The sequence below is a fragment of the Grampus griseus genome (assembly GCF_964374135.1).
Source record: "Grampus griseus genome assembly, chromosome: 1".
NCBI classification, from domain to species: Eukaryota; Metazoa; Chordata; class Mammalia; order Artiodactyla; family Delphinidae; genus Grampus; species Grampus griseus.
In genome coordinates, this window is record NC_139017.1 from 5,366,624 (window position 1) to 5,394,057 (window position 27,434).

A 27,434-nucleotide genomic window follows, 5' to 3' on the forward strand; every position below is an offset into this window, starting at 1 on the left:
AAGCGAGTCACAAGAATGTTTTGGTTTCCCAGTGCATATAAAAGTTATGTTTACACTATACTGTAATTATTAAGTGTACAATAGCATCATGTCTAAAAAGACAATATACATATCTTAAGTTAAAAAGACTACTACTAAAAGATGCGAACAATCTGAGCCTTCAGTAAACTGTAATCTTTTTGCTCATTGGAGGGTTTGCCTCGATGTTGATGCTGCTGACTGATCAGGGTGGTGGCTGCTGAAGGGTGGAGTTGCCGTGGCAATTTCTTCAAACAAGACAACAGTGAAGTTTGCTGCATTGATTGACTCTTCCTTTCATGAACAATTTCTCTGTAGCCTGCGGTGCTGTTTGATAGCATTTTAACCACAGTAGAACGTCTTTCAAAATTAAAGTCAATCCTCTCAAACCCTGCCTTTTTTTATCAACTAAGTTTATGTAATATTCTAAATGCTTTGTTGTCATTTCGGTAATCTTCACAGCATCTTCACCAGGAGTAGATTCCATCTCAAGAAACCATTCTCTTTGTTCATCCATAAGAAGCAACTTCTCATCCATTCAAGTTTTATCATGAAATTGCAGCAATTCAGTCACATCTGCAAGCACCACTTTTAAATCTGTTGTCCGAGTCCAAGCTCGTACTACTCACCACACAACGGGACAATAAATCTAGAGACAAGTCGTTAGGGCAAGGAATAGTGACTTTATTTGGAAAGCCAGCTGACCAAGAAGATGGCGGACTAGTGTTCCAAAGAACCATCTTACCTGAGTTAGAATTCAGGCTTCTTTTATATTAAAAGGGGAGGGTCTCTTGTTAGTTGTTGCAAACTTCTTGGTGTCAGAATCCTTTGCTCTCGCAGCTGTCCCTGTAGGTCAGGTCATGATGTTCCTATAAACCTCCAACAAGACAAATGTTATTCTCTGTTCTGCAGCTTTTGAATCTCTATATGAATGGAAAAGTGTTATGCCTTTAAAGGTCAGAGCCTTGAGAATGGGCTATCCTGTATATTTCAGGCTATAGGCAACATTCTTAACTTGTAGCAAAAGCAATAGAGTACAAAGTTTAAAGTAAAAGAAACAGATCTAATATGGAGTCAGATTTGTTCTTCCCTATTACAATTCTAGTTCTCTTGCTATTTCTACCATATCTTCAGTTACTTCCAGGAAGTAACTGAAACCCTCAAAGTCATTCATGAGGACTAGAATCAACTTCTTCCAGACTCCTGTTAATGTTGATATTTTGACCTCTTCCCATGAATCATGAATGTTCTTAATGGCATCCAGAATGCTGAATCCCTTTCAGAAGGTTTTCAATTTACTTTTCCCAGATCCATCCGAGGAATCACTATCTATGGCAACTATAGCCTTATGAAATGTATTTCTTAATAAGATTTGAAAGTCGAAATTACTCCTTGATCTATGGGCTGCAGAATAGATGTTGTTCTAGCAGGCATGAAAATAACATTAATCTCACTGCTACATCAGAGCTCTTGGGTGACCAGGTGCATTGTCAGTGAGCAATAATATTTTGAAAGGAATTTAGTCTTTTTTTCTGAGCAGTATGTCTCAACAGTGGGCTTGAAATATTGGTAAACCATGTTGTAAAGACATGTGCCATCATCCAGATTTAGTTGTTCCATTTACAGAACACAGGCAGAGTAGATTCAGCATAATTCTTAAGGGCCGTAGGACTTTCAGAATAGTAAGCGAGCATTAACTTCAACTTGAAGTCACCAGTTGCATTAGTCCCTAAGGAGACAGTCAGCCTGTCATTTGAAGCTTTGAAGCCAGGCATTGACTTTTCCTCTCCAGCTATGAAAGTCCTAGATTGCATCTTCATCCTGTAGAAGGTTGTTTCCTCTACACTGAAAACCTCTTGTTTAGTGCAATCACCTTCATTAATTATCTTAGGAGATGTCCTGGATAACTTGCTGCAGCTTCTACATCAGCACTTAGTGCTTCACCTTGCACTTTTAATGTTGTGAAGATGACTTCTTTCCTTAAACCTCATGAACCAAGCTCTGCCAGCTTCAAACTCGTCTACAGTTTCTTTAATTCTCTCAGCCTTCATAGAATTGCAGAGAGTTAGGATCTTAACTCTGGATGAGGCTTTGGCTTAAGCGAATGTTGTGTCTGGTTTGGTCTTCTATCCGGACCGTTAATACTTTCTCCATGTCAGCAATAAGGCTGTTTTGCTTTCTTATCATTCTTGTGTTCACTGGAGTAGCACTTTTAATTTCCTTTGTTAACCAAGAATTCCAAGAACTGATTGAAATAAAGAGGTGTTTACTTGGGTTTATTAGGACTCCAGCCCAGGAGACACAGATCCAAAAAGTACTTGAATTGTGTTCCATCAGACTACAAAATGAGGAAAGCTTATTAAGGCAAAAAACAGGAAGGTGACGTAAGTTGTTCATCAAGGATTAGGATTGGAGCTGGCAAGAAGTAAGGGTGCTTGTTAAGCCAGGATTTTTTGGGGTCCAAAAGGGTTGCAGAGTTACAAGGGGAGGCCTTGAGACCATAATGTTACAGCTGGCAGTTCTAGCAGATACTGTTTTGAGAACGGCTGGTAGTAGTGATTTCAGAGAGACAGAAGTGAGCCGTGGCTTGAAGCGAGATCTTAGTTCCCTGCCCAGGAATTGAACCTGGGTCACCTGGATGAAAACCAGGAATCCTAGCTGCCAGACCACCAGGGGCCAGAGACTAGAAGCAGAGTGGCCCTGGCTCTTACCCCCGTTTGAAAGCGAGAATGTTTCAAGGAGGCAAAAACTGTAAAAACAGGTACAAAGTTTATTATTAGAGACACAGCACAACAAGTGGGAGAGCACACAGAGAAGCAGTTTGTTTATTTAAGACTGAAGCAATACACACCTGGGGAGAAAGGGTGTGGGTGTCCTTCCTAACGAAGAGGAGTGCAGTGAAGAGGCGATTTAAACCCTTTATATAGGACAGTCCTTCCGGGTCTTTGTTCACCTTTGGCCAATTATCTCACTTCTTTTCCCACAAATGACCTGTTCTAGGACCCTCCCCAACATGTGGGTGCATCTTTTTTCCAAGATGGGTTCCATCACAGGGGCTGTGAGAGGCTTGGCATCACCTATTATGGGGTGGTGCCCCCTCCTTTTTGACCCCCAAGGAGTCAGGAGTGGTCATCTTATCTTGTTACTCCAGCAGAGCTCAGCTCCTGCCATTAACTTTGTCCTTGGAGTGTCCAGGGAGAACAGATTTTCCTCCGCTTACAAACACCAGCTGTCCAGCCCAAGGGCCCGTCTATCTCCTACCTCAGTATCCTTGAGTCTGATACCGTTCAGAAAATTCAGGTTCTTACTGATGCAGGAATGTGTCTAAAACCACATCCACGATGGCCACCAGGTTCCATTTTGGATGCCTGAACAACAGTTGCTCCATTTTGAGTTTTAAATGATCTTAAATAGGTTATCACCTTTAAGAACGTTTCCTTTTCCTTCACAGCTGGACGCAGGAGGCCCACCTTTCCTCCTGTCAACGCTTCCGACGTGCCTTCCTCTCTCAGCTTAATCATTTCTAGCTTTTGATTCAAAGTGAGAAACATGCGACTCTTTCTTTCACTGGAACACTTAGAGACCGTCGCAGGGTTGTTCATTGGCCTAATTTCAATGTTGTTGTGTCTCAGGGAACCAGGGAACAGGGAGGCCGAGGAAGAGGGAGAGACGCGGGGGAACAGCTGGTCAGTGGAGCAGTCAGAACACACACAGCATTTCTCAGTGAAGGCTGCTGTCTTCTATGGGCTCAGTTCCTGGACCCCAAACGATTACAATACTAACATCAAAGATCACAGAGCACCAGAACAAATATTATAATGAAAAAGTTTGAAATATTGCAAGAATTACCAAAATGTGACACAGAGATACAAAGTGAGCAAATGCTGTGGGAAAAATGGCACCAGTAGACTTGCTCAATGAAGGGTTGCCACAAACCTTCAATTTATTAAAAAAAAAAAAATGCAGTATCTATGAAGCGAAATAAAGAAAAATAAAACAAGGTATGTCTGTATATGACAAAAAAAGGAAGAACATTCACTGACCTAATGATTTCTATATGGGGAGCACACATCACAGAACCAGAAACATCCTAGCCTGGAACCAAAATGATCTAGCCTACCACAGATGTGCTGTTAAACATTAATTTAACAAAGTGATGAGTTGATATTTAGTGAAATGAGACAAAGCCCATTTAAGCTCTAAATTCGGGGGATCTTCCAACCCTAACCTTTGCTTATAATCCCCCTTCCTTTTATTAGAGTTGTGTGAGTCTGATCTGACCTAGGATAACAACAGGTGGGTTGAAGATGGTGTGTGTGGTCTCTGGGACTGAGATTTTTCCAGTTTATCCATCTACTGAGGCCTTCAGAGCTCTGAAAGTGAGTCTCGGACACTCACCTAATTATGGATACTCAGTTGTTGAGAAGCTCAGGAATTCTGCAAGGCCAGACAAGGGGGAGGCTAGCCTTCACCAGAGTTTTTCTTATGATTTTATTCTTGTTGTTTTTGCTGTAGCTGGTCACTTAACTGAGTTAGCATAATTCAACAAGAAAGATCCAAAGATATTCATTCAGTATCATGAAACTGGAGTATGCTTCTACTGGGCCCATGGCCAAGCATAGAGAAGGGAATAAAAGACAGATATCAAAGTAAGGACTTTTATTATATGGCAGGCAAACTTGGTACTAAAAACAGGCACCTGTATAACTAAACTCTAGGAGTATGAGTTCTGAGAAGCCCAGGTACTATGAAGAGGACAGGAGAATTGCTTTTTCTGTCCAGGGGAAAAGCTGTAAAGGTCTGACCTCCTCTGTGAGGCTGATACCAGTTCAGCTCTACTATTTCTTGTCTTTCGGGTTGTGTGATCGTGGGTCCTAATGTTGGTAGTTGGTCTACCATCTCTCCTCCCTTCCAGCATTACCATAATACAACTTCTGCAGTAAAACTTCTATTTTAATTTGTCTAAATACATGCATACATACATACAAACAAACAAAACTTGTCTTTTTTTTCCCCTGAAAAACAACAAAGACAGAGTTTGTTTTGTCATGTGAGGGTTTTGCATTTTGCAAATTCCTGCCAGGCTGTAGGGTGTAGATGTTAAGGTTTAAACTCTGGACTCAGGCTGCCTGGGTTCTAATTACTAGCGGTATGACTTTGGCAAAATACTTAAAGCATTCTGGACCTTGATTACTTCATCTGTAAAACGTGCATCATCACAGTATCTGCTTCCTAGGGATGTGAGGATTTGACTAGTTATATTAGATACCTGAAACTATGCCTGGAACAAAGTATTTAACAAATATCAATAATGATAATATGGACTTTAGAGAAGTGGAGAGCAAGGAATTTAGCTGATCATCTTTACATTGCTTTTTGAAAAATTCTTTCTAATGTAAGGTCATTATATTTGTACATTATATTGTACATTATATATGTACAGAGGTTCTGTACATATTCTAAAGAAGTGGAAATATGTGATTAAATTTTTAAAAACCACTGAGTGATTATTATAATTTTATTTTGTTGTGAAGCTTGTTATTGCTAGTAATTTTTCCTTATAATGAAATGAGATAGGGTAGGAAAATATATTTGATTTCTAAATGTTGTTAGGGTATAGAGTGTTGGTGAGTAACAATTATTAATCATCTACTGTATTCTAAGTTGCATATAATATATTTTGGTTATTATACATCACTACTGTTATAGTCATTTAAAATGTATTCTTTTGATTATAGCCTAAAGAAAAAATTGTTATTTCTATTACCTGGACACCGTTAAAAGGAGGCCGAGTAAGAGAGATCATGACATTTCTTGTAAATGATGTTCTGAAACACCAAGCTATATTACTAGGAAATGCAGAAGAGCCGAAAAAGAAAAAGGTACTAAGTTTTCATCATTCTGTAATTTACTCTAGGAAAATAATAATATGTAAAAATTATTTTGTTAACAGTCTTGAGGTAGCATACATAATTTTGCTTAAAGGTACTATTCAATAGTTATCAACTTAATCTGTATGTTTTCTTATTTTTGCAGAGGAGTCTTTGGGATACCATTAATAAAAAGAAAGTATCAGCCTCTTCAGGTCATAACCAGAAGATTTCAAATATTCAAAATGTAAATAAAACATTTAATGTTTCCTCAAAATTTGACAGAGTTAGGAGCCCACTACAAGCATGTGAGAATCTGGCTACGAACGAAAGCTGTTCCCCAACAGAAAACAATTCTTTAATCCTTGAAGAAAATAAAATACCCATATCACCTATCAGTCCCACTTTCCAAGAGTGCCATGGGGAGACCTGCTTGCCAGTTTCTGTCCATCAGTCTACTACCTACACATCCCTTCCTGCATCTGAAAATGGGGAAGTATTAAAAGTAGAAGGTGCCAACATTGTAAACGATTTTCATTTTAATGAGACAGTCATAACTGAAACTTCCTTTGACTCCATAAATAATCTTAGTGGCCAAATTGAAGAGAACAGTAAACTTACTCTTACCCCAAACTATTCTTCAACGTTGAACATCACACAAAGCCAAGGAAATTTTCTAAGTCCGGAGTCCTTTGTGAATAACAGCCGTGCAGCTAATAATGAACGAGAATTAGTGATGTGTCTTTCACCAGGTATGTGTGTGAAAGGTAATTCAAGGCCTGTGATTTTGGAGTCAAAAAGTGTATGTGAAATTTATCGGACAATTTTAAGTCCAGATTCTTTCATAAATGATAATTATGGACTAAATCAGGATCTAGAATCAGAGTCAATTAATCCAATTCTATCCCCAAATCAATTTTTAAAAGATAATATGGCATACATATGTGTATCTCAGCAAACATGTAAATTGTCACCATTATCAAATGTAAATTCTCAGGCCTCACAACCTTCTCAGGATGAGAGAAAAAATGAAGTTTTACCTTGTATTCCTGAATGTCAGGGTTCAAAATCTCCAAAAGCTACTTTTGAAGAATCCAAAGCTTTAGAAATGAAGTCAAGTTGTTATACTTTTAAGAAACGGAACCAGCCTAAATTTTCTGCAGTTCAGGATATTTCTAGTCACAGCCACGATAAACCTCTTAAGAGACGCCCAATACTTTCTGCCACTGTTACTAAAAGAAAGCCCACCTGTGCCAGAGAAAACCAAACGGAGGCTGATAAACCGAAGGCAAAAAGATGTCTCAGTATTGTAGTGGGTGAGTGTGAAAAAGAAACAGATGATCACAAAGAGAAAGGTGATTTTCATTCTTTTCTTCCAGCTAGAGATTTAATACTGAGTAGACCTAAGAGTTGTAAAAATGTGATAACTCCTCCCTCAAAGGTAGCTTTAGTTGCTCGTAAAAGAAAGAGTGAGGGAAACACAGAAGATGCAAATTTGAAGGTTACAGTTACAGAATACACAGAAGTACGAGAAATCAAAAGGATCCATTATTCTCCTGTGGGGTCCAAAACACCAACGGTTAGAAACACAAAGAAAGTGGTGACCTCCACCTCGAAACGTATTAGCCACAGAGAGAAGTTAAAGCTGAAGAAGAAAACCGGTGAGTCTTGTTAATAAAATCTTTAATGAAAGTATAGCTATGCAGGGCATATTTTCTGTTTCTTTTGGTTTAGTAAATTACTATCGATAAGCTTGAATTTACTTGTACTTTTCATTTACCAATTTGCTTAGTGGAAGATGGAGCAAACGTAGCGCAGGGCTGAATTCTGCAGTCACTGTGATCTCGTTCTTTTTTAAACTTTTAACGTTTTGTTCATCGTGATTTTTCTGCATTAACTTTGATTTTTAAAAAAATTTTGCATTAAAATACTTGATGACTGAGTTTTTTGGCCCCCGCCTCTAGTGTTGTACTTTACGTGCCTCACCTTAGTCCAGGCCCTGATGGGAGGACCCAGTGAATGCCTGGCCCCATCACACCACCTGGGGGGATGCAGAGGAGGCCTTTACACTCCCCGTGCTCCGGGGACATCATTCTGCTCAGCCTTTACTTGGCCGTTATTTAGGAATGAAGACGGGGCACCTGAGCGCCTCATTCCTTTGGGGAAAACTTCACCATTCCTTCCCTAGCGCTCACAGCCGTACTACCGCTGTCTGCCTTGAAAACTGTTAGGGCCAATCCCATCATGACCTTTTAACCCCAGTTCCCTCAGACGCCAATCAAGGTCCCCACAGGGAAACAAACCACACAGGTTATTTAACAGGTAATTTTAAAAGAGTTCTAGGACTCCTAGGAAATATCCCCCTCTGTATTTTATCTCATTTTTCTTTGCACACCGCCTAACTGGGACCATCTTCCACTCCTTCTCCGCAGCTCTTTACAGGGTCTGTGCCCTGTGGACTCACTGCCCTTCCTTAGCACCTGTCTTCTGGATACTCCCTCCTGTTCCCACGCTGAGCCTGGCCCTCCCCCGAGAACACTGCCCTCATGCAACCCTCTCCAGCACTGGCTGTCTTCTCTCCCGCTCCTCTGGCCTTGAGTATCTCGGTGGGACAATGGACCGCCCGCCGTCTCATATCTGCTTCCAGACTATTGCTTCTCCTTTCTTTCTTAAAAACAAACGAAAAGAAAGCAAACAGCAGCAAACAGCTTGAAGTTCGTTTTTCATACTATCCCACCCAGAGTTCTCCTTGTTACAGTGAGAGATAACTCGAGATTTTTACATTTGGCTCACGAGACCTTCTCCAAAACTACTACTTTACGATGATTCTTTATGATCCCAAGATTCTTGTAGGAGAGCCTTCCAATATCCTGGCGTGTTAGCTCCAGCATACTTAGGCCGCACTGTCCTAAAGGCGTCTCCCTCGCTATGATCTCAGCATTTTCTCTAGAACCCAACTAATCCAGCCCCATTTCCCCAGCCCTCACCTCATTATATCCTCACTTTCTTAGTTATTCAGCTTGGATTCCACAGTTCCTCATAATCCCTTTGTTCACCTCTCTTACGTTCATTGTGCTTGTCTGGCAAATTCCAATCTCAGCCCAAGTCTGCCTGCTCTGTGCCTGGACCTTGCTGGTTGGTCTTCAAATTCCTGACCACTAACCGCAGTGAAGCCCATAGCTCCTCTTGGCTCTATCCTCCTGGCTTATTGACTTTATCACTTTGCTGCAGCCTATCTCATCCCTCCCTTCTTCTCGAGCACCCCCTCCCTCCGCTCAGGATGGATAACAGCAGTGAACATTTACTGACTGCATTCTCCGCGGCCCCGGTTGTAAGTGCTTTGCTATTTCCTCCTCTCATACCTACCTACAGCAATCATACCGAGTAGATGTTGTCATGAATACATGTTGAAGATGAGGGAATGTACGCATCCAGACGCTGAGTAATTTGCCTAAGGTCACGGGTGGTAAGTGGTTGGGCTGGGGTACCACCTGGTCAGGAGGGCTCCGGAGCTGGCGCTCTGCTCCTTCCCCAACCTGCTTCCTGCCTCACTGAGGGAAACTTCTGCAGCATCCACCACCCCGCTGTGTTTTCATGCACGGCTCCCTTCCCTCCTATTACAGCCTGAAAGGTCTGCACGCCCAGTGAGGCCGGGCTCTACCGGCACCAAAAGCCCGACGCCCTCTACACGGACGTTGCTTTAGCAGCTGCCTTCTCTCTCCCACATCTCCAGTGTTTTACTCCCTACTGGGTCATTTCTGATTGACACACAGATGTGCCGTTCTTACCTCCAGCTCCTAAAGAAACAAAGACTTTTTGCTGATACCACTTACCCGTTCAGGCCCTGCTCCTTTCTTTTGATTTCTTTTAAGCAAAACTCTTCGAAAGAACCTAGGTATCCACTTTGTGATAGTTCACTGAGTTCTGTATACTTTTCCGGGTAAACATCGTGCTTGAATTAAAAGGTGCTTTCTAGTGTAAAAAAAAATCACTTTGAAGGTTGCTTATGTTAGCTGTTTCCAATTCCTCACCTATTGGCTGAAACCGCTTCAACCAGATTTTGACGACTCTACTAAAACTTTTCCTGTCAAGGTCATGAACACATCCACACTTTGAGTCCAGTGGTTATTTCTCAGTCTTCATCTTGAACTCTTAGGCAGACTGATGCTTTGAATCTCCTTCTTCTCGAAATGCTTTATCCTGCCAGCCGCACTTCCTCCTGGTTCTTTTCCCGCGGCACTGGCTGCTTCTCAGGTTTCTCTTTGGAGCACTGTGTCTCTCCAGCCTCCCAACCTTGGAGTACACGAAGACTTAGTCACTGAACCTTGTTTATACTTTCACTCATTCCCTTAACGATCTCAGGCCATCTCACAGCTTTCAATACTATCTGTACATGGAGGCCTCACAATTTTATATCTTTGGGATGGACCGCTAATCTGTAGACTCATTTATCCAACATCTAATATTTCTACTTGACTGCCAAGTAAGCATCTTTAATTTGTCCAAAACCAGCCCTTTGCTATCCCCACTCCCGTGACACGTGTACCTGGTGTATCACTCCCGACACAGCACTTCTGTTATGACCTCCTCTCATTTCAGGCCCCAAAGCTTGGGATTGTCCCTAAGTGTGTTTCTCTCCTACCCTTTCTCTATAAATGCACACGGTCTGCCTGATTCCAAATTCAGTCCATTGACAAATCCTATCTTCTGTTCCTTCCAAGTATCAATACATTCAGGATTGGATCACTTCTCACCATTTCTGATGGCACCATCTGAGCCTGTCTGTGACTCTGCAAGCCCCCTAACAGGTCTTGCTTTCACCCTTGCCTTCTCTGGAGTCTATTTTCCACGTAGCAACCAGGGCCATACTTTTCAAATATTTGTTAAGTGGATGCTAACATTGTCCGTTACTATGCCCCTGATGACCTTTCGTCTCACTGGAAACCAAGTTCTTACAATGATGATGCACAAGGCCCTGTAAGGTCTGTGTTGCCCCAATCTCCTCCCAACCTCCGTCGTTCCTCTCTGTCCTTCTTGCTTCTGTCACCCTGGCTTCCTTGTTATCCTTGACCCTTCAACATTCTCTTCCCTCAGGGTATTTGCTGTTAATTGTCCCCTCTGTATAGAATGACTTCCTTCTCTAAGTCCCTTATATCAGCCTCAAAAGGGCTAGTAACTTGCCCAAGGTCACAAAATCTCCTAAAATAGAGCCACGGTTTAAACTCAGGTCTCCCTGTTTACAACATACATGTTCTACCACATCTTTCTATCCTACTGTGATTTGAGAAAGAGAGAGAGCGGGTAGACATGAGGTTTTTATTTTGGGCACTGACCAAGGATGACAGTTTTGGAGATCCACCAACCTCAAACTTGTGATGTGCCAGTTAGCTCGAGGCACTTGGTGTCCAGGACATGGCTTTACCTGCTTCCTGCCTCAGAACCTTCAGCGGCCCTCTGCTGTCACCAGATGATTTCCAAGCTCCTTATTCTGTCATTTAAGATTCTCTTCATGTGACCTCCCCTTATCCAGCCTGCTGTCTTATTATTCAACAACATTCTCGCCATGCTACTCTTGCCATTCTGTCCAGGTATCCTCTTTTGTTGTTGTTCTTAACATCTCTCAGCATACATAATTATAATAAAAAATTGTTTCTTATTATGTGGGAGCTTTTCAGATTTGCTCTCACGACAACTTTCAAATACACAGCGCAGTCTTGTCCAGCCGCCCCACTGGACATCACACCCCCCAGGACTTACTTTATAACTGGAAGTTTGTAACTTTTGACCCCCTCACCCATTTCACCACCACCCCCAGCCCCATCTCTGGCAACCACCAATCTGTTCTCTGTATCTATTTGTTTTTTTTTAAAACAAGTTTATTTTCTTTTTTTTAAATTTTATTTATTTTTGGCTGTGTTGGGTCTTCGTTTCTGTGCGAGGGCTTTCTCTAGTTGCGGTGAGCGGGGGGCCACTCTTCATCGCCGTGCACGGGCCTCTCATTGTTGTGGCCTCTCTTGTTGCGGAGCACAGGCTCCAGACGCGCAGGCTCAGTAGTGTGGCTCACGGGCCTAGTTGCTCCGCGGCATGTGGGACCTTCCCAGACCAGGGCTCGAACCCGTGTCCCCTGCATTGGCAGGCAGATTCTCAACCATTGCGCCACCAGGGAAGCACTGTGAGTTTGTTTTTTGTTTTTGTGTTTCCATCAGATGCCACATGTAAGTGAGATCATGTGGTATTTGTCTTTCTCTGACTTATTTCAGTCAGCATAATGCCCTCAGGATCCATCCATGTTGTTGAAAATGGCAAGATTTCTTTCTTTCTTATGGCTAATTAATATTTCATGGCATATGTATACAACATCAGTGACCACTTAGGTTGTTTTCACCTTGGCTGTTGTAAATGATGCTGCTGTGAACATGTGTCTTTCCAAGGTAGTGTTTTCATTTCTTCAGAAAGTACCCAGGAGTGGAAGTACTGGATCATTTGGTAGTTCTGTTTTAAATTTTTTGATAAATCTCCATAATGTTTTCCATAGTGGCTGCACCAACAAGGGTTCCCTTTTCTCCACACCCTTCCAAACTTGTTATTTGTTGTCTTTTTAATAACAGCCGTCTGACAGGTGTGAGGTGATTTGCTCAATGTGCTTTTGATTTGCCTTTCCCTGATGGTTAGTGATGTAAGCATGGTTTCATGTATCTGTTAGCCATCTGTATGTTTTCTTTGGAAAAATGTCTATTCAGCTCTTCTGTCCATTTTTTAGTTAGATGGTTTGCTTTTTGCTGTTGAATTGTATGGGTTCTTTATATAGTTTGGATATTAACCCCTTATCAGATATATGATTTACAAATATTTTCTCCCATTCAGTAGGCTGCCATTTCATTTGGTTGGTGATGTCCTTTGCTGTGCAGAAGATTTTTATTTTGATGTAGTCCCACTTGTTTATTTTTACTGTTGTTGCCTTTGCTTTGGATGTGGGATCAAAAAAATCATTGCCAAGACTGATGTCAAGGAGCTTACCCCCTATGTTTTCTTCTAAGAGTTTTATGGCTTCAGGTCTTGCATTTAAGTCTTTAATCCATTTTGAGTTATTTTTTGTGTGTATGGTATAAGATAGTGGTCTAGTTTCATATTTTTGCATGTGGCTGTTCAATTTTCCCAACACCATTTATTGAAGAGACTCTTCTTTCCCCATTGTATATTCTTGGCTCCTTTGTCATTAATTAATTGGCTATATGTGCATGGGTTTTTTTCTGGGCTCTATGCTGTTCCACTGATCTGTGTGTCTGTTTTTATGCCAATATCATACTGTTTTGATTACTGTAGCTTTTGAGTCTAGTTTGAAATCAGGGAGCATGATGCCTCCAGCTTTGTTCTTTCTCAAGATTGCTCTGGCTATTTGAGGTCTTTCTTGATGGTTCCATACAAATTTTAGGATTGTTTGTTTTCATTCTGTGAAAAATGCCATTGGAATTTTGATAGGGATTGCATTGAATCTGTAGATTTCGGATAGTATAGTCATTTGAACAGTGTTAATTCTTCAAATCCATGAACATAGGAATATCTTTCCATCTATTTGTGTCTTCTTCAATTTCTTTCAACAATGTTTTATAGTTTTCAGTGTACAAACCTCTCACCTCCTTGGTTAAATTTATTCCTAGGTATTTTAGTCTTTTTGATGTGGTAAGAATCTTTCCGATAGTTTGTTATTAGTGTACAGAAATGCAGCAGACTTTTGTACATTGATTTTATATCCTGCAACTTCATTGAATTTGTTTATTGTTCTAACAGTATTTTGGTGGTGTCTTTAGGGTTTTCCATATATATAGCATCATGTCATCTGCAAATAGTGACAGTTTTTACTTCTTACTTTCCAATTTAGATGGCTTTTCTTTCTTTTTCTTGCCTAATTGTTGTGGCTAAGATTTTCAAGATTATGTTGAATAAAAGTAATGAGAGTGGGCATCCTTATCTTGTTCCTGACCATGCATCCTCTTATTAACTTTCATATATGTTGTTTTCTCACTAACTCAAATCTTTCACTGATTTCTAGTACTTTATTCCCTGATGACTTTTTCCTCTATGTATATTCCCTTAGCAAATTTGAATGCAGCATACGAGACATCTCGTATCTACCTGTTAACTCCATTTCTTTGCTCGCATCATTTTATTTCCTATAGAAATATTCTGACCAGATAACAAATTCTTTGAATGTAAGGAACATATCTGTTTTGACCTCCTACAAGGTGTACACTAAATGATGAATGAATGACACAGTAAATGAATGAATGAGCAAATAAACCACTGATGTGTTGACACTTGAACCTGCAGTTTGTTTGAGGTGGCTGCCTAGCTGAGCTGAACCTCTTTGCGAGGTTTAAAGAGAATTGCACACACTGGATATCTGATTTATGAGCATGGTAACTCACTAAGAGTGTCTGCCTTCTTTCTATTCTGACAAACCCAGGAGAGCAGAAAAAGAAGTCAGTTTTTCAAGATGCATTTATTCAACCTTGATAAGGTACCTACTATGTCCTATGCATTGTTCTAGGCTCTGTGGCTACAAGGAGAAAAGGTATCATTCCTGTCCTCAAGTTGTTCCCAGTCCTTTGAGTTATGCACAGGGAATCATGAAAGCACAGAAGTGGGGGCACTTTACTTGGCTTTACGTGACTGACAAGAAGCTGTGAGACCTGTCCAAAGAAGGTTCCCACAGAATAAAATGGTTCTAGGTGGAGGGGCCAGCTTTTGCAAGCCTTCAGAATGAGGAACTTTTCCTCATATTTTTATTTTTAAATATGTTACAGTGCAAAGACCCTTATAACCTATTAACTATTATGTAACAATTTGGTCATACTCCTTATTTTGACAGTTGGAGTAGATTTGCAACTCTTCTAAATCAAAGCTGAGCAAACTTTTTCTCTAAAGGTCCAGATAGTAAATATTTAGGTTTTGCAGGACATACGATCTCTGTTACAGCTGCTGAGCTCTGCCATTGTGGAAGGGAAAACAGCCATGGACAATGTGTAAATGAACAGGTGTGACTATTTCATATCATCTTCATGTGTCATGAAATATAATTGTTTGGAGGGTTTTTCTTTTTTTTCCAACTAGTATTTATAAATGTGAAAATTCTTCTTAGCTTGCAGACTGTACACAAACAGCCATGGGCTGGATTCTGCCCTGGGCCTTAGCTTTCCCTCCTCTGTCTTTATTGGCTTCTTGTTTGTATTGAGCAGCAGCGCGAGCTGGTGTGAAACCTGCCTTTGAGGGAGTGAACTGCGTTCGGACAGGTTACTTGTAGGGACCACCCACTGTCTCCCTCATCACCGGGGTGAGGCACGGGGACCCATCGGGGCTCTCATTCTCCATCACTTGCCTAGTCAGTTGACATTAAGCCTTGTTAGTTCTGCTGTGAAAACAACTCTTCTCTAATCTGTCTCCACTGCTTCCGTGTTCCTTTAAGTTCTCATCATAGCTAACTTAGGCCCCTGGGATAGCTTCCTTTTGGCTTCCATCTCTACGCTTGACTCCTTTCATTCCATTGTCCATTCTGTCTTCTGAAATATATATGATGGTGTTACTGCCTGGACTTTAATCCTTCACTGGCCCACCAGGTACTTCTAACTGAATAATAGTGCAGGCTCTGGAGCTATACTGTCTAGCTCTGCCACCTACTAGCATGCGTGACTTTGACCAAGTGGCTTAGTTGCTCTAAGCTCCAGTATCCTGATTCCATAAAATGTAGAGAATAAAAGCGCACTTCTCATAGGTTTCTGGTGATGACTGCATGAGGTAACCTAAATTACAAGACTCTGATAGTGCCTGGCACAAAGTATTCGACTGTTAGCTGTCACTGTTATTTTTCATAGTATTGAATTCTTTTCTACCTCTTCCAACCTCTTTTTTGTCTTGTTTTTCTTATCTGTGTTCTTGGCTCCGGGCACTTTGCAGTTCAGTGGAAGGCCCCGTTCCTGGTGTGTCACGTCCACTGCAGGGTCAGCTCAGGGTCACCCCTGCCAGGAGGCTGGCCTGCCGTTTAGGTGACTTAGCTCTCCCTCCCCTTGTCCCATGACTCCTCATGTGTACTTCTCCTTATGCAGTGTATTGTGATTCTTTCTACACTTCTGTGCTAGACCGAGAGCTTCCTGAGGGCCGGGACCACATCTTTCCATTCTGCGTTCTCAGCACCTGGCACGGAGTCTGCTGTATACACACACACAGTGAACTGGTTGAATCTGAACCCTAGCTTCTGTAGACACAAAATATACTGTACTTTCTGGTCTGTAACTTCAGACATAAGTTTTATTACCCGAGTTCATACCCTGGCACATAGTGTTTATTCAGCATTTTCTAAACGGATATGATTTTGGAGAGCCCAAACCTTAACTTGACAGCAGTTCATTCACAGAATTTATTTCATTTTTTTAATGCTATTGTTCTGTTTTCTCATATATTTTAGAGTCTTTAGGACACAGAACTCCTAATTTTAAAAAAAACAAAAAGACAAAACCCATTGTTCCTGTGGCACAATCTAATTTGACCTTCATAAAACCACTAAAAACAGGCAAGTGTTTAATATCTTTAAAGTCTATGAAAAACTGACATGGAATGAAGCATTAATTGCATTTCAAATGGAAATGAATTGATACTTTTTTGTCAAATAAAGGCTTTGAAAAATTGTTAAAGTGTGTATTCAAATAACAGGATATTTTCTCAGAGTTCAATGAAATTGACCCACTTTACTTGGGATTTTTAAAAAACCAGGAGGTATGGCCATACCTTTTCTCTTTTACTTTGACTACATTTTATACTCAAAATGCTTTCAACTATTTCTAGGAAGTAGTGAAAAAGCAAACATTGTTCAGTGTTTTAAAGGTGGTTTTGCTGGTAAAAATGGTCTTTTGCTATAGATTGTATAATAATTTAAAGGAAAATTTCTTATGCCATAACCTAATTGTATTCTTAGGTATTCCTAGACACCCAATGCCGTTTGCTGCAAAAAACATGTTTTATGATGAACGCTGGAAGGAAAAGCAGGAACAGGGCTTTACTTGGTGGCTAAATTTTATATTAACTCCTGATGACTTCACTGTAAAAACAAATATTTCTGAAGGTAAACATTTAGTTAATGTTTAAATTAAATAATACTTTTGTTTTAACAGGTAGTTTTTAAAAATACTTATTTTTATTTTAATATATATTTTTTAATTTATTTATTTATTTTATATTTATTTTTGGCCGTGTTGGGTCTTTGTTGCCACATGTGGGCTTTCTCTAGTTGTGGCTAGCGGGGGCTACTCTTCATTGCAGTGCGTGGGCTTCTCATTGTGGTGGCTTTTCTTGTTGCGGAGCACTGGCTCTAGGCACGCAGGCTTCAGTAGTTGCAGCACGTGGGCTCAGTAGTTGTGGCTCGTGGGCTCTAGAGTGCAGGCTCAGTAGTTGTGGCCCACGGGCTTAGTTGCTCTGCGGCATGTGGGATCTTCCCGGACCAGGGCTCGAACCCGTGTGCCCTGCATTGGCAGGTGGATTCTTAACCACCGCGCCACCAGGGAAGTCCCTTAACAGGTAGTTTTTTAACGTGATTCTTCATTCTTTAGTTATACATGTTTATTATATTGTAGTTAATGGCATGGCTCGCTAGATCATTAACACAAATACTCAAGATCGTGCGGGTGAGAATTTTGTGCTGAAAGTTCCGAACTTTACTTTTTCTTTTTGCTTTATCTTCCTGCTCCTCAGCCAGTTCAATTTCTAGCCTTTGCAGTGAATGGGTTTTACTTTAGTATAGATTCAATCTGCACTAACAGTGAGACATGGCTGCCTAGAAATCCAGTTCAGTCTTAGCTGCATTAATAAAGTGTAATGTCCTGGTGAATCAATTTAAGTCTTATGTGGCCTGATTAGGGATGTTGTCTCCACTGTACCTTAGTTTAAGAAGTTTGTAGACAAGTATATAATTATGAGGGCTCTGAAAACCAGTTGATATGGGGAATTTTAAAAATATTTCAGTGTTTGTTCTGGAAAAGAGAGAAACTCAAGTATAGAACAGGATGGAAACATGATATCCTTCAAATATTTAAAGAGTTTTCTCCTGAGAGAAGGAAGCTTCACTTGGGCTGCTCTCCCATGGAAGTTGGTATAGGGATCAGTTCTACTCAAGTTAAGGAAAAACCCTTTAAAATATTTAACTTGCCAAAGCAACACCCAGGCTTACTTTAGGGAGATGCTTTCTCCATTGCTGCAGTATTCCAGCAGACACTGGTCTGTAAGTGTCAGAGAAGTGTGTATGGGAATTTTACATTAAAAGGCCCTTTGATTAGATGATCTCTGAGGTACTTTTCTTTATTTTCCAAAAGTAAACAAAGCATGATTTTTAGTTCTCTTTTTGAGAGAAAATGTGTTTTATAAAAATTCAAATTGCATTTCAAAATTTAACTGATTTTAACAAATCACATTCTTTAGCAGCTTAGCTTTCTAATTTATAAAGAGGGTGGAAGCAGCGAAACCAGTCAGGGAGGCTCTCCCATTAGTCTGGGTTAGAGGTGATCATGTTGGAACCTGGACAATAGTGGTTGTGAGAAATGGTTAGACTTGGGGTACAGTTTGAAGGCAAGAGCCAAGATGTTGCAATGATAGCATGGCCTAAGGTTCTGAGTGAATGGCGACACCTTTATTTTGAGGTGGGAAAGAGAAGAAGCAGGCTGGAAGGGGCGGGGAATAGGTTCTGTCTTGGCCATCTTCAATTGCATTTATTGCAGGGTTTTAAAATGTATATAAATATTGTTTAACCAAAAACATTCTTTCTTTCGTTTTTACCCAGTAAATGCTTCCACTCTTCTTTTGGGACTGGAGAGTCAACATAAAATAAGTGTCCCGAGAGCTCCTACCAAGGATGAAGTGTCTCTCAGAGCTTATACCGCTCGCTGCAGTTTGAATAGATTACGTCGTGCTGCGTGTCGCTTATTTACTTCTGAAAAAATGGTTAAAGCTATGAAAAAGCTTGAAATTGAAATTGAAGCTAGACGGTTAATTGTTCGAAAAGACAGACACCTCTGGAAAGATGTGGGTAAGAAGATTATAGAAATCTTGACATTAATTGTTTAAAAATACTCTAGAAATTTTTTATTTCAGAGTCAAATATATGTACATGGTTTCACTTTGTGGCCTAAACTTTCACAAACCTAAATGTGATCGTGTACGTATATTAAAGAGTGGAAGTATACTTTAACTTATTTCATATATGTGATTTGCCATTTTGGCCACTGATTTCTCTCCATGAAATTTTATTTACTGTCTCTATTTGATTAGTGATCTGAGCTTACTTGCTTTTCACATGTATTCCAGGAGAACGACAGAAAGTCTTGAATTGGCTGTTGTCATATAATCCTTTGTGGCTACGAATCGGCCTAGAGGTAAGTACACCTTTCAGTTTTTGAAAAAAGGAACATCTTTTTATTATATACTTTTAATAGACTCTTTAATAAAATGATGGTTTCACTTATAAAGTCATTTGGTTAGCTTAATTGATCTTTCAGTATGAAATTTAAGGTCCCTTAATAAATGCTCATTAGGTTAATAGACCCCATCATTATATATTATTGCCATTTTGTTATACAGCAATTTTCCTGTTAGTTTCTTAAATATATACAATATATAATTTGGTACCAGATGTAATAACAAGTATAGTTAGCTCCTTTCTGAGCATTTACCAATGACAATGCCAGGGTGTTGTAAATACATTTCCATATTTAAATCTCTATAAAACCCAGTGAGGTATGTATTATTATTTCAACTTCACTGACAAAACAGAAGCTCAGATGTTAAGTGACTCGCTGAATGCCAATGACTGGTCGGGACTGGAATCTACACCAGTCTGATGCCTTTGGAACCATTTTGATGGAACACCTCTCATGGAAACGTCATCGGAATTTGAGTTTTTTACGTGGGGCATGGTTCAATAATATTTAGAATGTTAAAACTAACTGAATTAGAAAGGCACTAGGAGTTGACTCTTAAAAATATTCTTTTATTACAATCCTCAGTGTTTCCATTTCCTTCAGTCTTTTACTGGTGTACTCATATTTTGTTCAGGCTTTTTACTTTTGTCATGTGGGATATCTCATTCTTGCTTCAATTACTTCTAGGCTTTTGAATTAAAAAACTTTGGTACTGAAAGGAATCTTTACAATAATCTGGCTATTTATCAAGGAATTGAGGCAATGAATAAGAAGCCTACTCCGGTCACTCAGCTCGATAGTGTCCTTGCTAAGACTTCTTACTTTAATTCTTATTTCAATTGATTTGAAATTCAATTCAATTTCTTATTTCTTTCAGTGAAAGATTAATTAGAAAATTATATATCACCTGGCTGTGCTTTCACATGTCAAATAGTTCCAGAACCTCAATTAAAGTAGAACCTGTCTATTTGGGGCATAGCTTTTTTGTGGCAGAAGTAAAACATAGGAGAGTTCGGTGGAAACATGCAATGCCTTTGAAAACTTCTGCTTACATGTAGTGTGCATCACTACCAACCGTATTTCTGGCCAAAGTGCATTATCTGTCCAGACACAAATGAGGCAGAAATATTTGTTCTCTTGCAAGAGACACAGCAAGTCTATGCCATTTATTGGGAATAAGACCTTTTTTTTTTTTTTTTAATTTATTTATTTATTTTTGGCTATGTTGGGTCTTTGTTTCCGTGCCAGGGCTTTCTCTAGTTGCGGCGAGCGGGGGCCACTCTTCATCACGGTGCGCGGGCCTCTCACTATCGCGGCCTCTCTTGTTGCAGAGCACAGGCTCCAAACCCGCAGGCTCAGTAGTTGTGGCTCACGGGCCTAGTTGCTCCACGGCATGTGGGATCTTCCCAAACCAGGGCTCGAACCTGTGTCCCCTGCGTTGACAGGCGGATTCTCAACCACTGCGCCACCAGGGAAGCTCGGGAATAAGACCTTTTAAAGGGAAGGAAGGGATGAATAATTGTGGACAAAACATTCTACTTTACACCACACCTTAGGGTTCTGCTAGTGGGTGTGACCTTTGAGGATCTTAAAAAAGCATCACAGGCCAAAAAAAAAAAAAAAATGTAAATAAACATAAAATTTCTGTATTTTGGCAGATATTAATACTTTCCCATGCTTTTGTCTGGTTTTGTCAGTGTAAGATTATAAAATATAATTTGATATATTTTTAGTTTTTTCTAATTGCTTTAAAAATCGTTAATACTAATCATATTGATGTTAAATTAATGACATATTTTAGTCATTGATTATATACAGATCTGAGCGTCCCAGATAGTTTAGAACCATGGTTTACAGATGGTTTTCCATTTGTTAACTATTCGAAAGTTTAGAATTATTTACGTGTCTGTTGTACCTTCATGATATACTCTGTGGGACAGTTATAATTAAATTTGAGCAACAGGCCTACATTTGATAGTTCTTAAAGGAAAAAATTAAAATGTAAATATTACTTGTCACATGATTTTTAAGAATTTGTCTTAGTCATGAGCTTTCGTCTCTTTTTCATTGTGAAATATACTATATGCACTAAAAATTGCGCAAAACTTATATGTTCAGTCCAAAGAGTTGTAGCAAATATTCCTATTATTCCCATGCTATCTAGGACGAAGAACAGCGCCAGTTCCTTAGACCGTCATTGTCTGTCTTTCCCCTTTTGCATCCCACTGCCCCTTAGAGCTGACACAGTCCCAACTCTAGCATGAATTTCTTTTTAGACAATATATGGAGAACTCATCCCTTTGGAAGACAACAGTGACGTCACAGGGTTGGCAATGTTTATTCTGAATCGCTTGCTTTGGAATCCTGATATTGCAGCCGAGTACCGGCACCCGACCGTTCCTCATCTATATGGAGATGGTAAGTGGTTCTGCCTCAACTGCAGATATATCTATATGTCTATATATTATGTACATACCACATCTTCTTTATCCATTCGTCTGTTGATGGACTCTTAGGTTGTTGCTTCCATCTCTTGGCTATTGTAAATGATGCTGCTATGAACATTGGGGTGCATGTATTTTTTTGAATTAGCATTTTTGTTTTCTTTGGATGTATACCCAGCAGTGGAGTTGCTGGATCACATGTAGTTCTAGTCTTAGTTTTTTGAGGCATCTCCATGCTGTTTTCCATAGTGGCTGCACCAATTTACGTTCCCCCTGCCAAAACAAAGCAACCAACCCAGCCAGAAAAAAAGGTAAATATAAGAAGTTTTATAATCTTATAAAGAATTCCAAGATAATTTGACTTTAAAATATAAAACACATCTCAAGAATCCTTAGTAGGGATATATAGACTAAAAGCACAACAGAATAAATAAATATAGAAAACTAGATTCAGAACCAAAAAAAACAACTTGGGTACAGGTTAACTTGCTAGGCTTTTTTGTATTTTATTTCAGGTCATGAAGAAGCTTTGTCTAAGTTTACATTGAAAAAGCTATTGCTGCTGGTTTGTTTCCTTGATTATGCTAAAATCTCCAGACTTATTGATCACGATCCTTGTCTCTTCTGTAAAGATGCTGAGTTCAAGGTATAGTTTTCAGTTTATATTTGGTTTATATTTCACAGTTAAGACTTTTGCCTGTTTTTATTATATATTTCCTCCTTAGAAAAAGTGAGTTTCCCAAAGAACAGGACTCTGGAGTAGAATAAGAACGCCTACCCAGTAGTTCTAACCCTGCCTAACTTTTTATTGGTTGACATTTCACCAGCATATCACCCTGTTCTTAACTTTGATTTGAGAATGAATGTCACTATGCTTCTGAGGAATTAATTTGGGAGAAAATTTCTTTCCTAATTTAGTATGTTATCAAATTAATGCTAATTTTTAGAGTGTATTATTAATTATGAGCACTTTCTTTAAAGGTCTTAAATTGGAAATATATGAGTTTCGCATTGTTACTACGGGATATGAAACTGACCGTCTTTTTATACTACTATTAATTTTATTTCTATATGCACAGAATGATTTGAAGAATTTGTTTTCATTGTAAATAAAATTATAATTCTAGAATATAATAGCTGCCACTTGTTTTTCCATAGGCTAGTAAAGAAATTCTTCTGGCTTTTTCACGAAACTTCCTAGGTGGTGAAGGTGACCTTTCCCGTCACCTGAGCTTCCTGGGATTACCTGTGAACCATGTTCAGACACCTTTCGATGAATTTGATTTTGCTGTTACAAATCTTGCTGTAGACTTGCAGTGTGGGGTGCGTCTTGTGTAAGTATAAGAAATGGAATTATTTTGCTCACTAGAATAGACTAAAATTTTCTGGAAAACACTTTTTTCTGTACATACACAATCTTTCTTGCTCCTTTACGTAATGGGATAAATCTAGGGTTTAAAAAAGTTGGGATAAGTTTGGGAAAATGTTGTCAATTTTAGGCCCAGAAACCTTGTCTCCTATCCACATTTTTTTCTCCCTGCTGGCATGTGACAGTGTCTGAGTAGGAACCACTGATACCCCAGAATAGGAGTTGGGGAAAGCATGGAACTAATTAAATTAGCAGACATTTAAATGATGCTTTACGTCTGCAGTGGGTTCATGAGTGCATCGTTTGAGACCAGTTTTAGTCGTGTTAACCTTGTTTTACACGTGAGGACATGTGAGATGAAGACATAAAGTGGCTTGCCCAGATTTTATACAGTGGTGGTGGAAATCAGCTCCGGATGTCTGGCTTCAGATCCCACGCTGTTTCCTCAGTAACAAACTGGAATCCTCAACATTGGCTTTGGTGTGACAACAGTTACCAGGGCCTGCTCTGGAAGGAGTGGCCTTTACACTGTGCCTTGGTTGGCTTCTTTAGGACAGGTGGATTGAAGACATCCGTCTTGTTTCTAGGAAACTCTCTAATTTATATTACGTTTGACATTTGTGAGGAAGGGATCCCTATATCTCTGTGAATCCCCAGTTCTTCAAAAACAGCATGCATGTCCCTTGTTGCCTTCTAAATTAAGTCTCCATGAACTTTCTTTTCTTTTCTGATCATATATTCTCATGGCAAGGTAACAGTCTTTTGAACTTTACTGTAGCTTCCTCTCACTTGAGTAATTTCCATATAGGCCAGAGCGTTTGCTGATAATGTTTTCCATATTATTTTTATATTTAATTTTTCATTTCATAAATCCAAGCCACCACATCTGTTTTCTGGCCAGTAGGAATTCACGATTTTAGACTTTTTCCACTGTCCAGGAGGAGCAGTGATTGGCTTTATGTTCAGTGCTATTTTTGACAATGAAGGACATTTTTGTGCTTTTATAGGAGTTACTGAGGATTTCCCAGTGTTGGGTGTTGATGCTTTGTCATTGGTCAGGAACTCTTGCTAGTTAAGAGACTCGATCTTGCATACCAAGCTTCTGTTTTCTTCAGTGTCAGCAAAATGGCCATAGGTCTTCAAGGTCATTTGAGGATACTTGGGAACGGTTAATCCACTGATGCTGTAGGTGGCAGTCAGTCTAGTGTTGCAGAAACGCTTCAGACGTTGACTGACTGGTTGGCCTACAATCATCGTACATTGCTTCCTAACCTTTAGAAATACGGTTCTGTAAACAATTCTGCGAAATTTTAACTATATATGGTAATCAGTTGGGGCTTGATTTTTCTGTGGAAACAGGGATCTTTGTCTAGTGTAAAACACTACATGATACTAAGAGTTTGATTTAAACTGTGGTATAAATGACTTCTTAAGGTAGGCACTCAAGCATTTTTATCTTATCTGGTATAGGTATAAGAGCATGGTTTTGGAAACTGTAAAACTGGGTTTTAGCTCTGATACAGCTAGTCCTGTCATTACTAGCTGTATGATCACAGGCAATTTACTTTACTTTTCTGGGCTTTGGTTTCTTCATCTGCCAAAAATGGGATAATAATGCCTGATTGTGGGATTTGCCATGGGGACTAAAATAAAAGAAAGCACTTACTTGATGTGTAGAATACAGTAGCCCCTCAATAAATGTCCATTTTCCTTTCCTTTCCCTATAGAACCTTGTTGTTCTGTTCCTGTGTGCATTTGTGTGTGTGCATCTTATTTTTCATTCTTACATTCTGTTCACAGACCTTAACCCCCCGACTTAAATGAGAAATAACTCTATTTGCTAACTGTGGAGCAACCAGAGTTTTGAGATAGTATTTTGGGGTCTTTCTAACCTAAAACCCTTTAAATCGGGAAGATTGATGTGGGTGATTACTTTATTTAAATGAAGTTCATTTTTCATGTATGTTTTTATCTAACAATTTCATCTGAAAATTCCTCTATTGTTAGGCGAACCATGGAACTTCTCACACGAAACTGGAATCTCTCAAAGAAACTCAGGATTCCTGCAATAAGTCGTCTTCAAAAGATGCACAATGTTGACATTGTTCTTGAAGTTCTTAAATCACGAGGAATTCAGTTGAATGATGAGCATGGTAAAAATTGAGTAACTATAAAACTTTTCTTCTCACTAAAAATTGATGTGTACACTTATTGTGCTAACGGACTATCTTTCCATTTGCAGGAAATACAATCCTCTCTAAGGATATTGTGGATAGGCACAAAGAAAAAACTCTGGCTTTGCTTTGGAAGATAGTATTGGCTTTTCAGGTATTGTACATTTGGTACATTTTGTACTTTTTATCAATTTTCAATATTGATTTATAAAAGCATTTTTCATCAAATAAAGACTAACAGTAGTAGTTATTACTAACTAGACTTTCTTCTGTCCCAGGAACTGTGGTAACTGCTTTAAGTATATTCCAGTCTAATCTTCTCAATGCCCCTATAAGGTAGCTAATTGTCATTACTTCATAGGGAAAGGAGGAGACTGGAGTTAGGGTTCAGCATTGAACAGAAGCAGAGAGGAGATTAGAACCCAGGCTTGCGTGGCCGCAGATCCCATGCACTTAACCACTTATACATTCCATCACTTCCACGTAGATTGTATTTGCCTTAAAAAAAAAAATCATGATAATAGAAGACTTTAGCTTCTGTGGGTCAAAAATAATATATGAAAAATATAAAGATATGTATCCTCTTTTCGTATTTCAGGTGGATATTTCCCTTAATTTAGATCAGTTAAAGGAAGAAATTGACTTTTTAAAGCACACACAGAGTATGAAGAGAACAATGTCTGCACTGTCATGCCATTCTGATGCTGTTATCAGTAAGAAAAAAGAAAAAAGGCATAGTGGTCACTTTGAACAATATAGTGAAAGCGTAAAGCTACTGATGGATTGGGTAAATGCTGTCTGTGACTTCTATAATAAAAAAGTAAGTTCTTTGTTTTAGCCCAGTTTCTTTAAGTAAATTTTGGTTAAAGTCAAACTTAGCATGTGAAATATTTTCTTTAATTTCTTAAATAATTTAGTTGATATGTATAAGCAAACTTTTCCTCTAATGAGTAAGGGTACTGTCACATACCTAGTGTCATCTAATCTGTCACCAATTGTATAATGCACGATTATTTTATGTATCACCAAGAAAAAAAATGTCCTAGTTGGGAGTCTTAATAGGAGATGCTTGCATTGAACTGTGGGCCAAAGGATCACACCCTCATTACAAGAGGGAATGCAAATAAACCACAGAGGGACGTTAGAGAGGAGGAGATGAGTCTAAGCTGTGTCTTTTATAATCATTTGTTAGATCGATCCTGTATTTCTGTATGAAATGTACGTTTAAGTATAAATACATGAAAATAAATGGTCCTGACACACATGAATAAAATATCTGGTAAGGAATATAAAACAGAAAAACCATCAAATATATGGGTAATCGTCTATGTTTTAATTAAGCACTAGAGAGCCCTGAAGACCCTAGTGCTGAGGCTCTAGGGGAGAATGTGTCCCATGCCTTTCTCTTAACTTCCGGTCCTGCTGGCAACCCTTGGCCTTCCTTGCTGTGTAGACACATCACTCCCATCACTGCCCATCTTCACACGGCATTTTCCCTGTGTGTCTGTCTCTGCCTCTCTCCTTTTCTTATAAAGACACCAGTCACGTCTGATTAAGAACTCGTCTTACTCCAGTGTGATCTCACCTTAACTAGTTAAACCTGCAGTGACCCTGTATCCAAATAAGGTCACATCCGGAGATTCTGGGAAGGACATGAATTTTTGATGAACACTGTCCAACCCAGAACAACAATATGACTGATATTTTATAGGTGAGGATTTGGCCGTGCATGTGGTATTATACTAGGCGCTACTAGAAATTAACGTGATAGTCAGCTATTCAAAGGAAATATGGACTACAAAACCATTAGAATCTATATTCCTATCTAAATACAGTTCATTCTTTTTCTGATATTTCCAATCAGGTGGAGAATTTTACAGTGTCTTTCTCAGATGGCCGGGTGTTATGTTACCTGATCCACCACTACCATCCTTGCTATGTGCCTTTTGCTGCCATATGTCAGCGTACCACCCAAACAGTAGAGTGTACGCAAACTGGTTCTGTGGTGTTAAACTCATCATCTGAATCTGATGAAAGTTCCCTGGATTTGTCTCTTAAAGCACTTGATCAGGGTTAGTCCCTTTTGGTTGATTAACTTTTCC

The 27,434-nt window shown here is 39.4% G+C and overlaps 1 protein-coding gene across 2 annotated transcripts in view; it reads left to right on the top strand.

Moving 5' to 3' along the window:
• The window catches only part of ASPM (assembly factor for spindle microtubules), a gene marked incomplete at both ends in the record, with an annotated part of 67,092 nt that overhangs the window by 4,922 nt on the left and 34,736 nt on the right, over positions 1 to 27,434 (top strand). For both annotated transcript variants that reach the window (XM_082658512.1, XM_082658513.1), the window contains 13 exons: positions 5,757 to 5,900; positions 6,055 to 7,549; positions 16,348 to 16,452; positions 16,855 to 17,001; positions 18,709 to 18,954; positions 19,233 to 19,300; positions 21,622 to 21,763; positions 22,305 to 22,435; positions 22,948 to 23,123; positions 25,166 to 25,311; positions 25,401 to 25,486; positions 25,931 to 26,152; positions 27,197 to 27,404. In XM_082658512.1, coding sequence (XP_082514638.1) covers positions 5,757 to 5,900; positions 6,055 to 7,549; positions 16,348 to 16,452; positions 16,855 to 17,001; positions 18,709 to 18,954; positions 19,233 to 19,300; positions 21,622 to 21,763; positions 22,305 to 22,435; positions 22,948 to 23,123; positions 25,166 to 25,311; positions 25,401 to 25,486; positions 25,931 to 26,152; positions 27,197 to 27,404 — 3,316 coding nt within the window. The remainder of the gene's footprint in view (positions 1 to 5,756; positions 5,901 to 6,054; positions 7,550 to 16,347; positions 16,453 to 16,854; positions 17,002 to 18,708; positions 18,955 to 19,232; positions 19,301 to 21,621; positions 21,764 to 22,304; positions 22,436 to 22,947; positions 23,124 to 25,165; positions 25,312 to 25,400; positions 25,487 to 25,930; positions 26,153 to 27,196; positions 27,405 to 27,434) is intronic.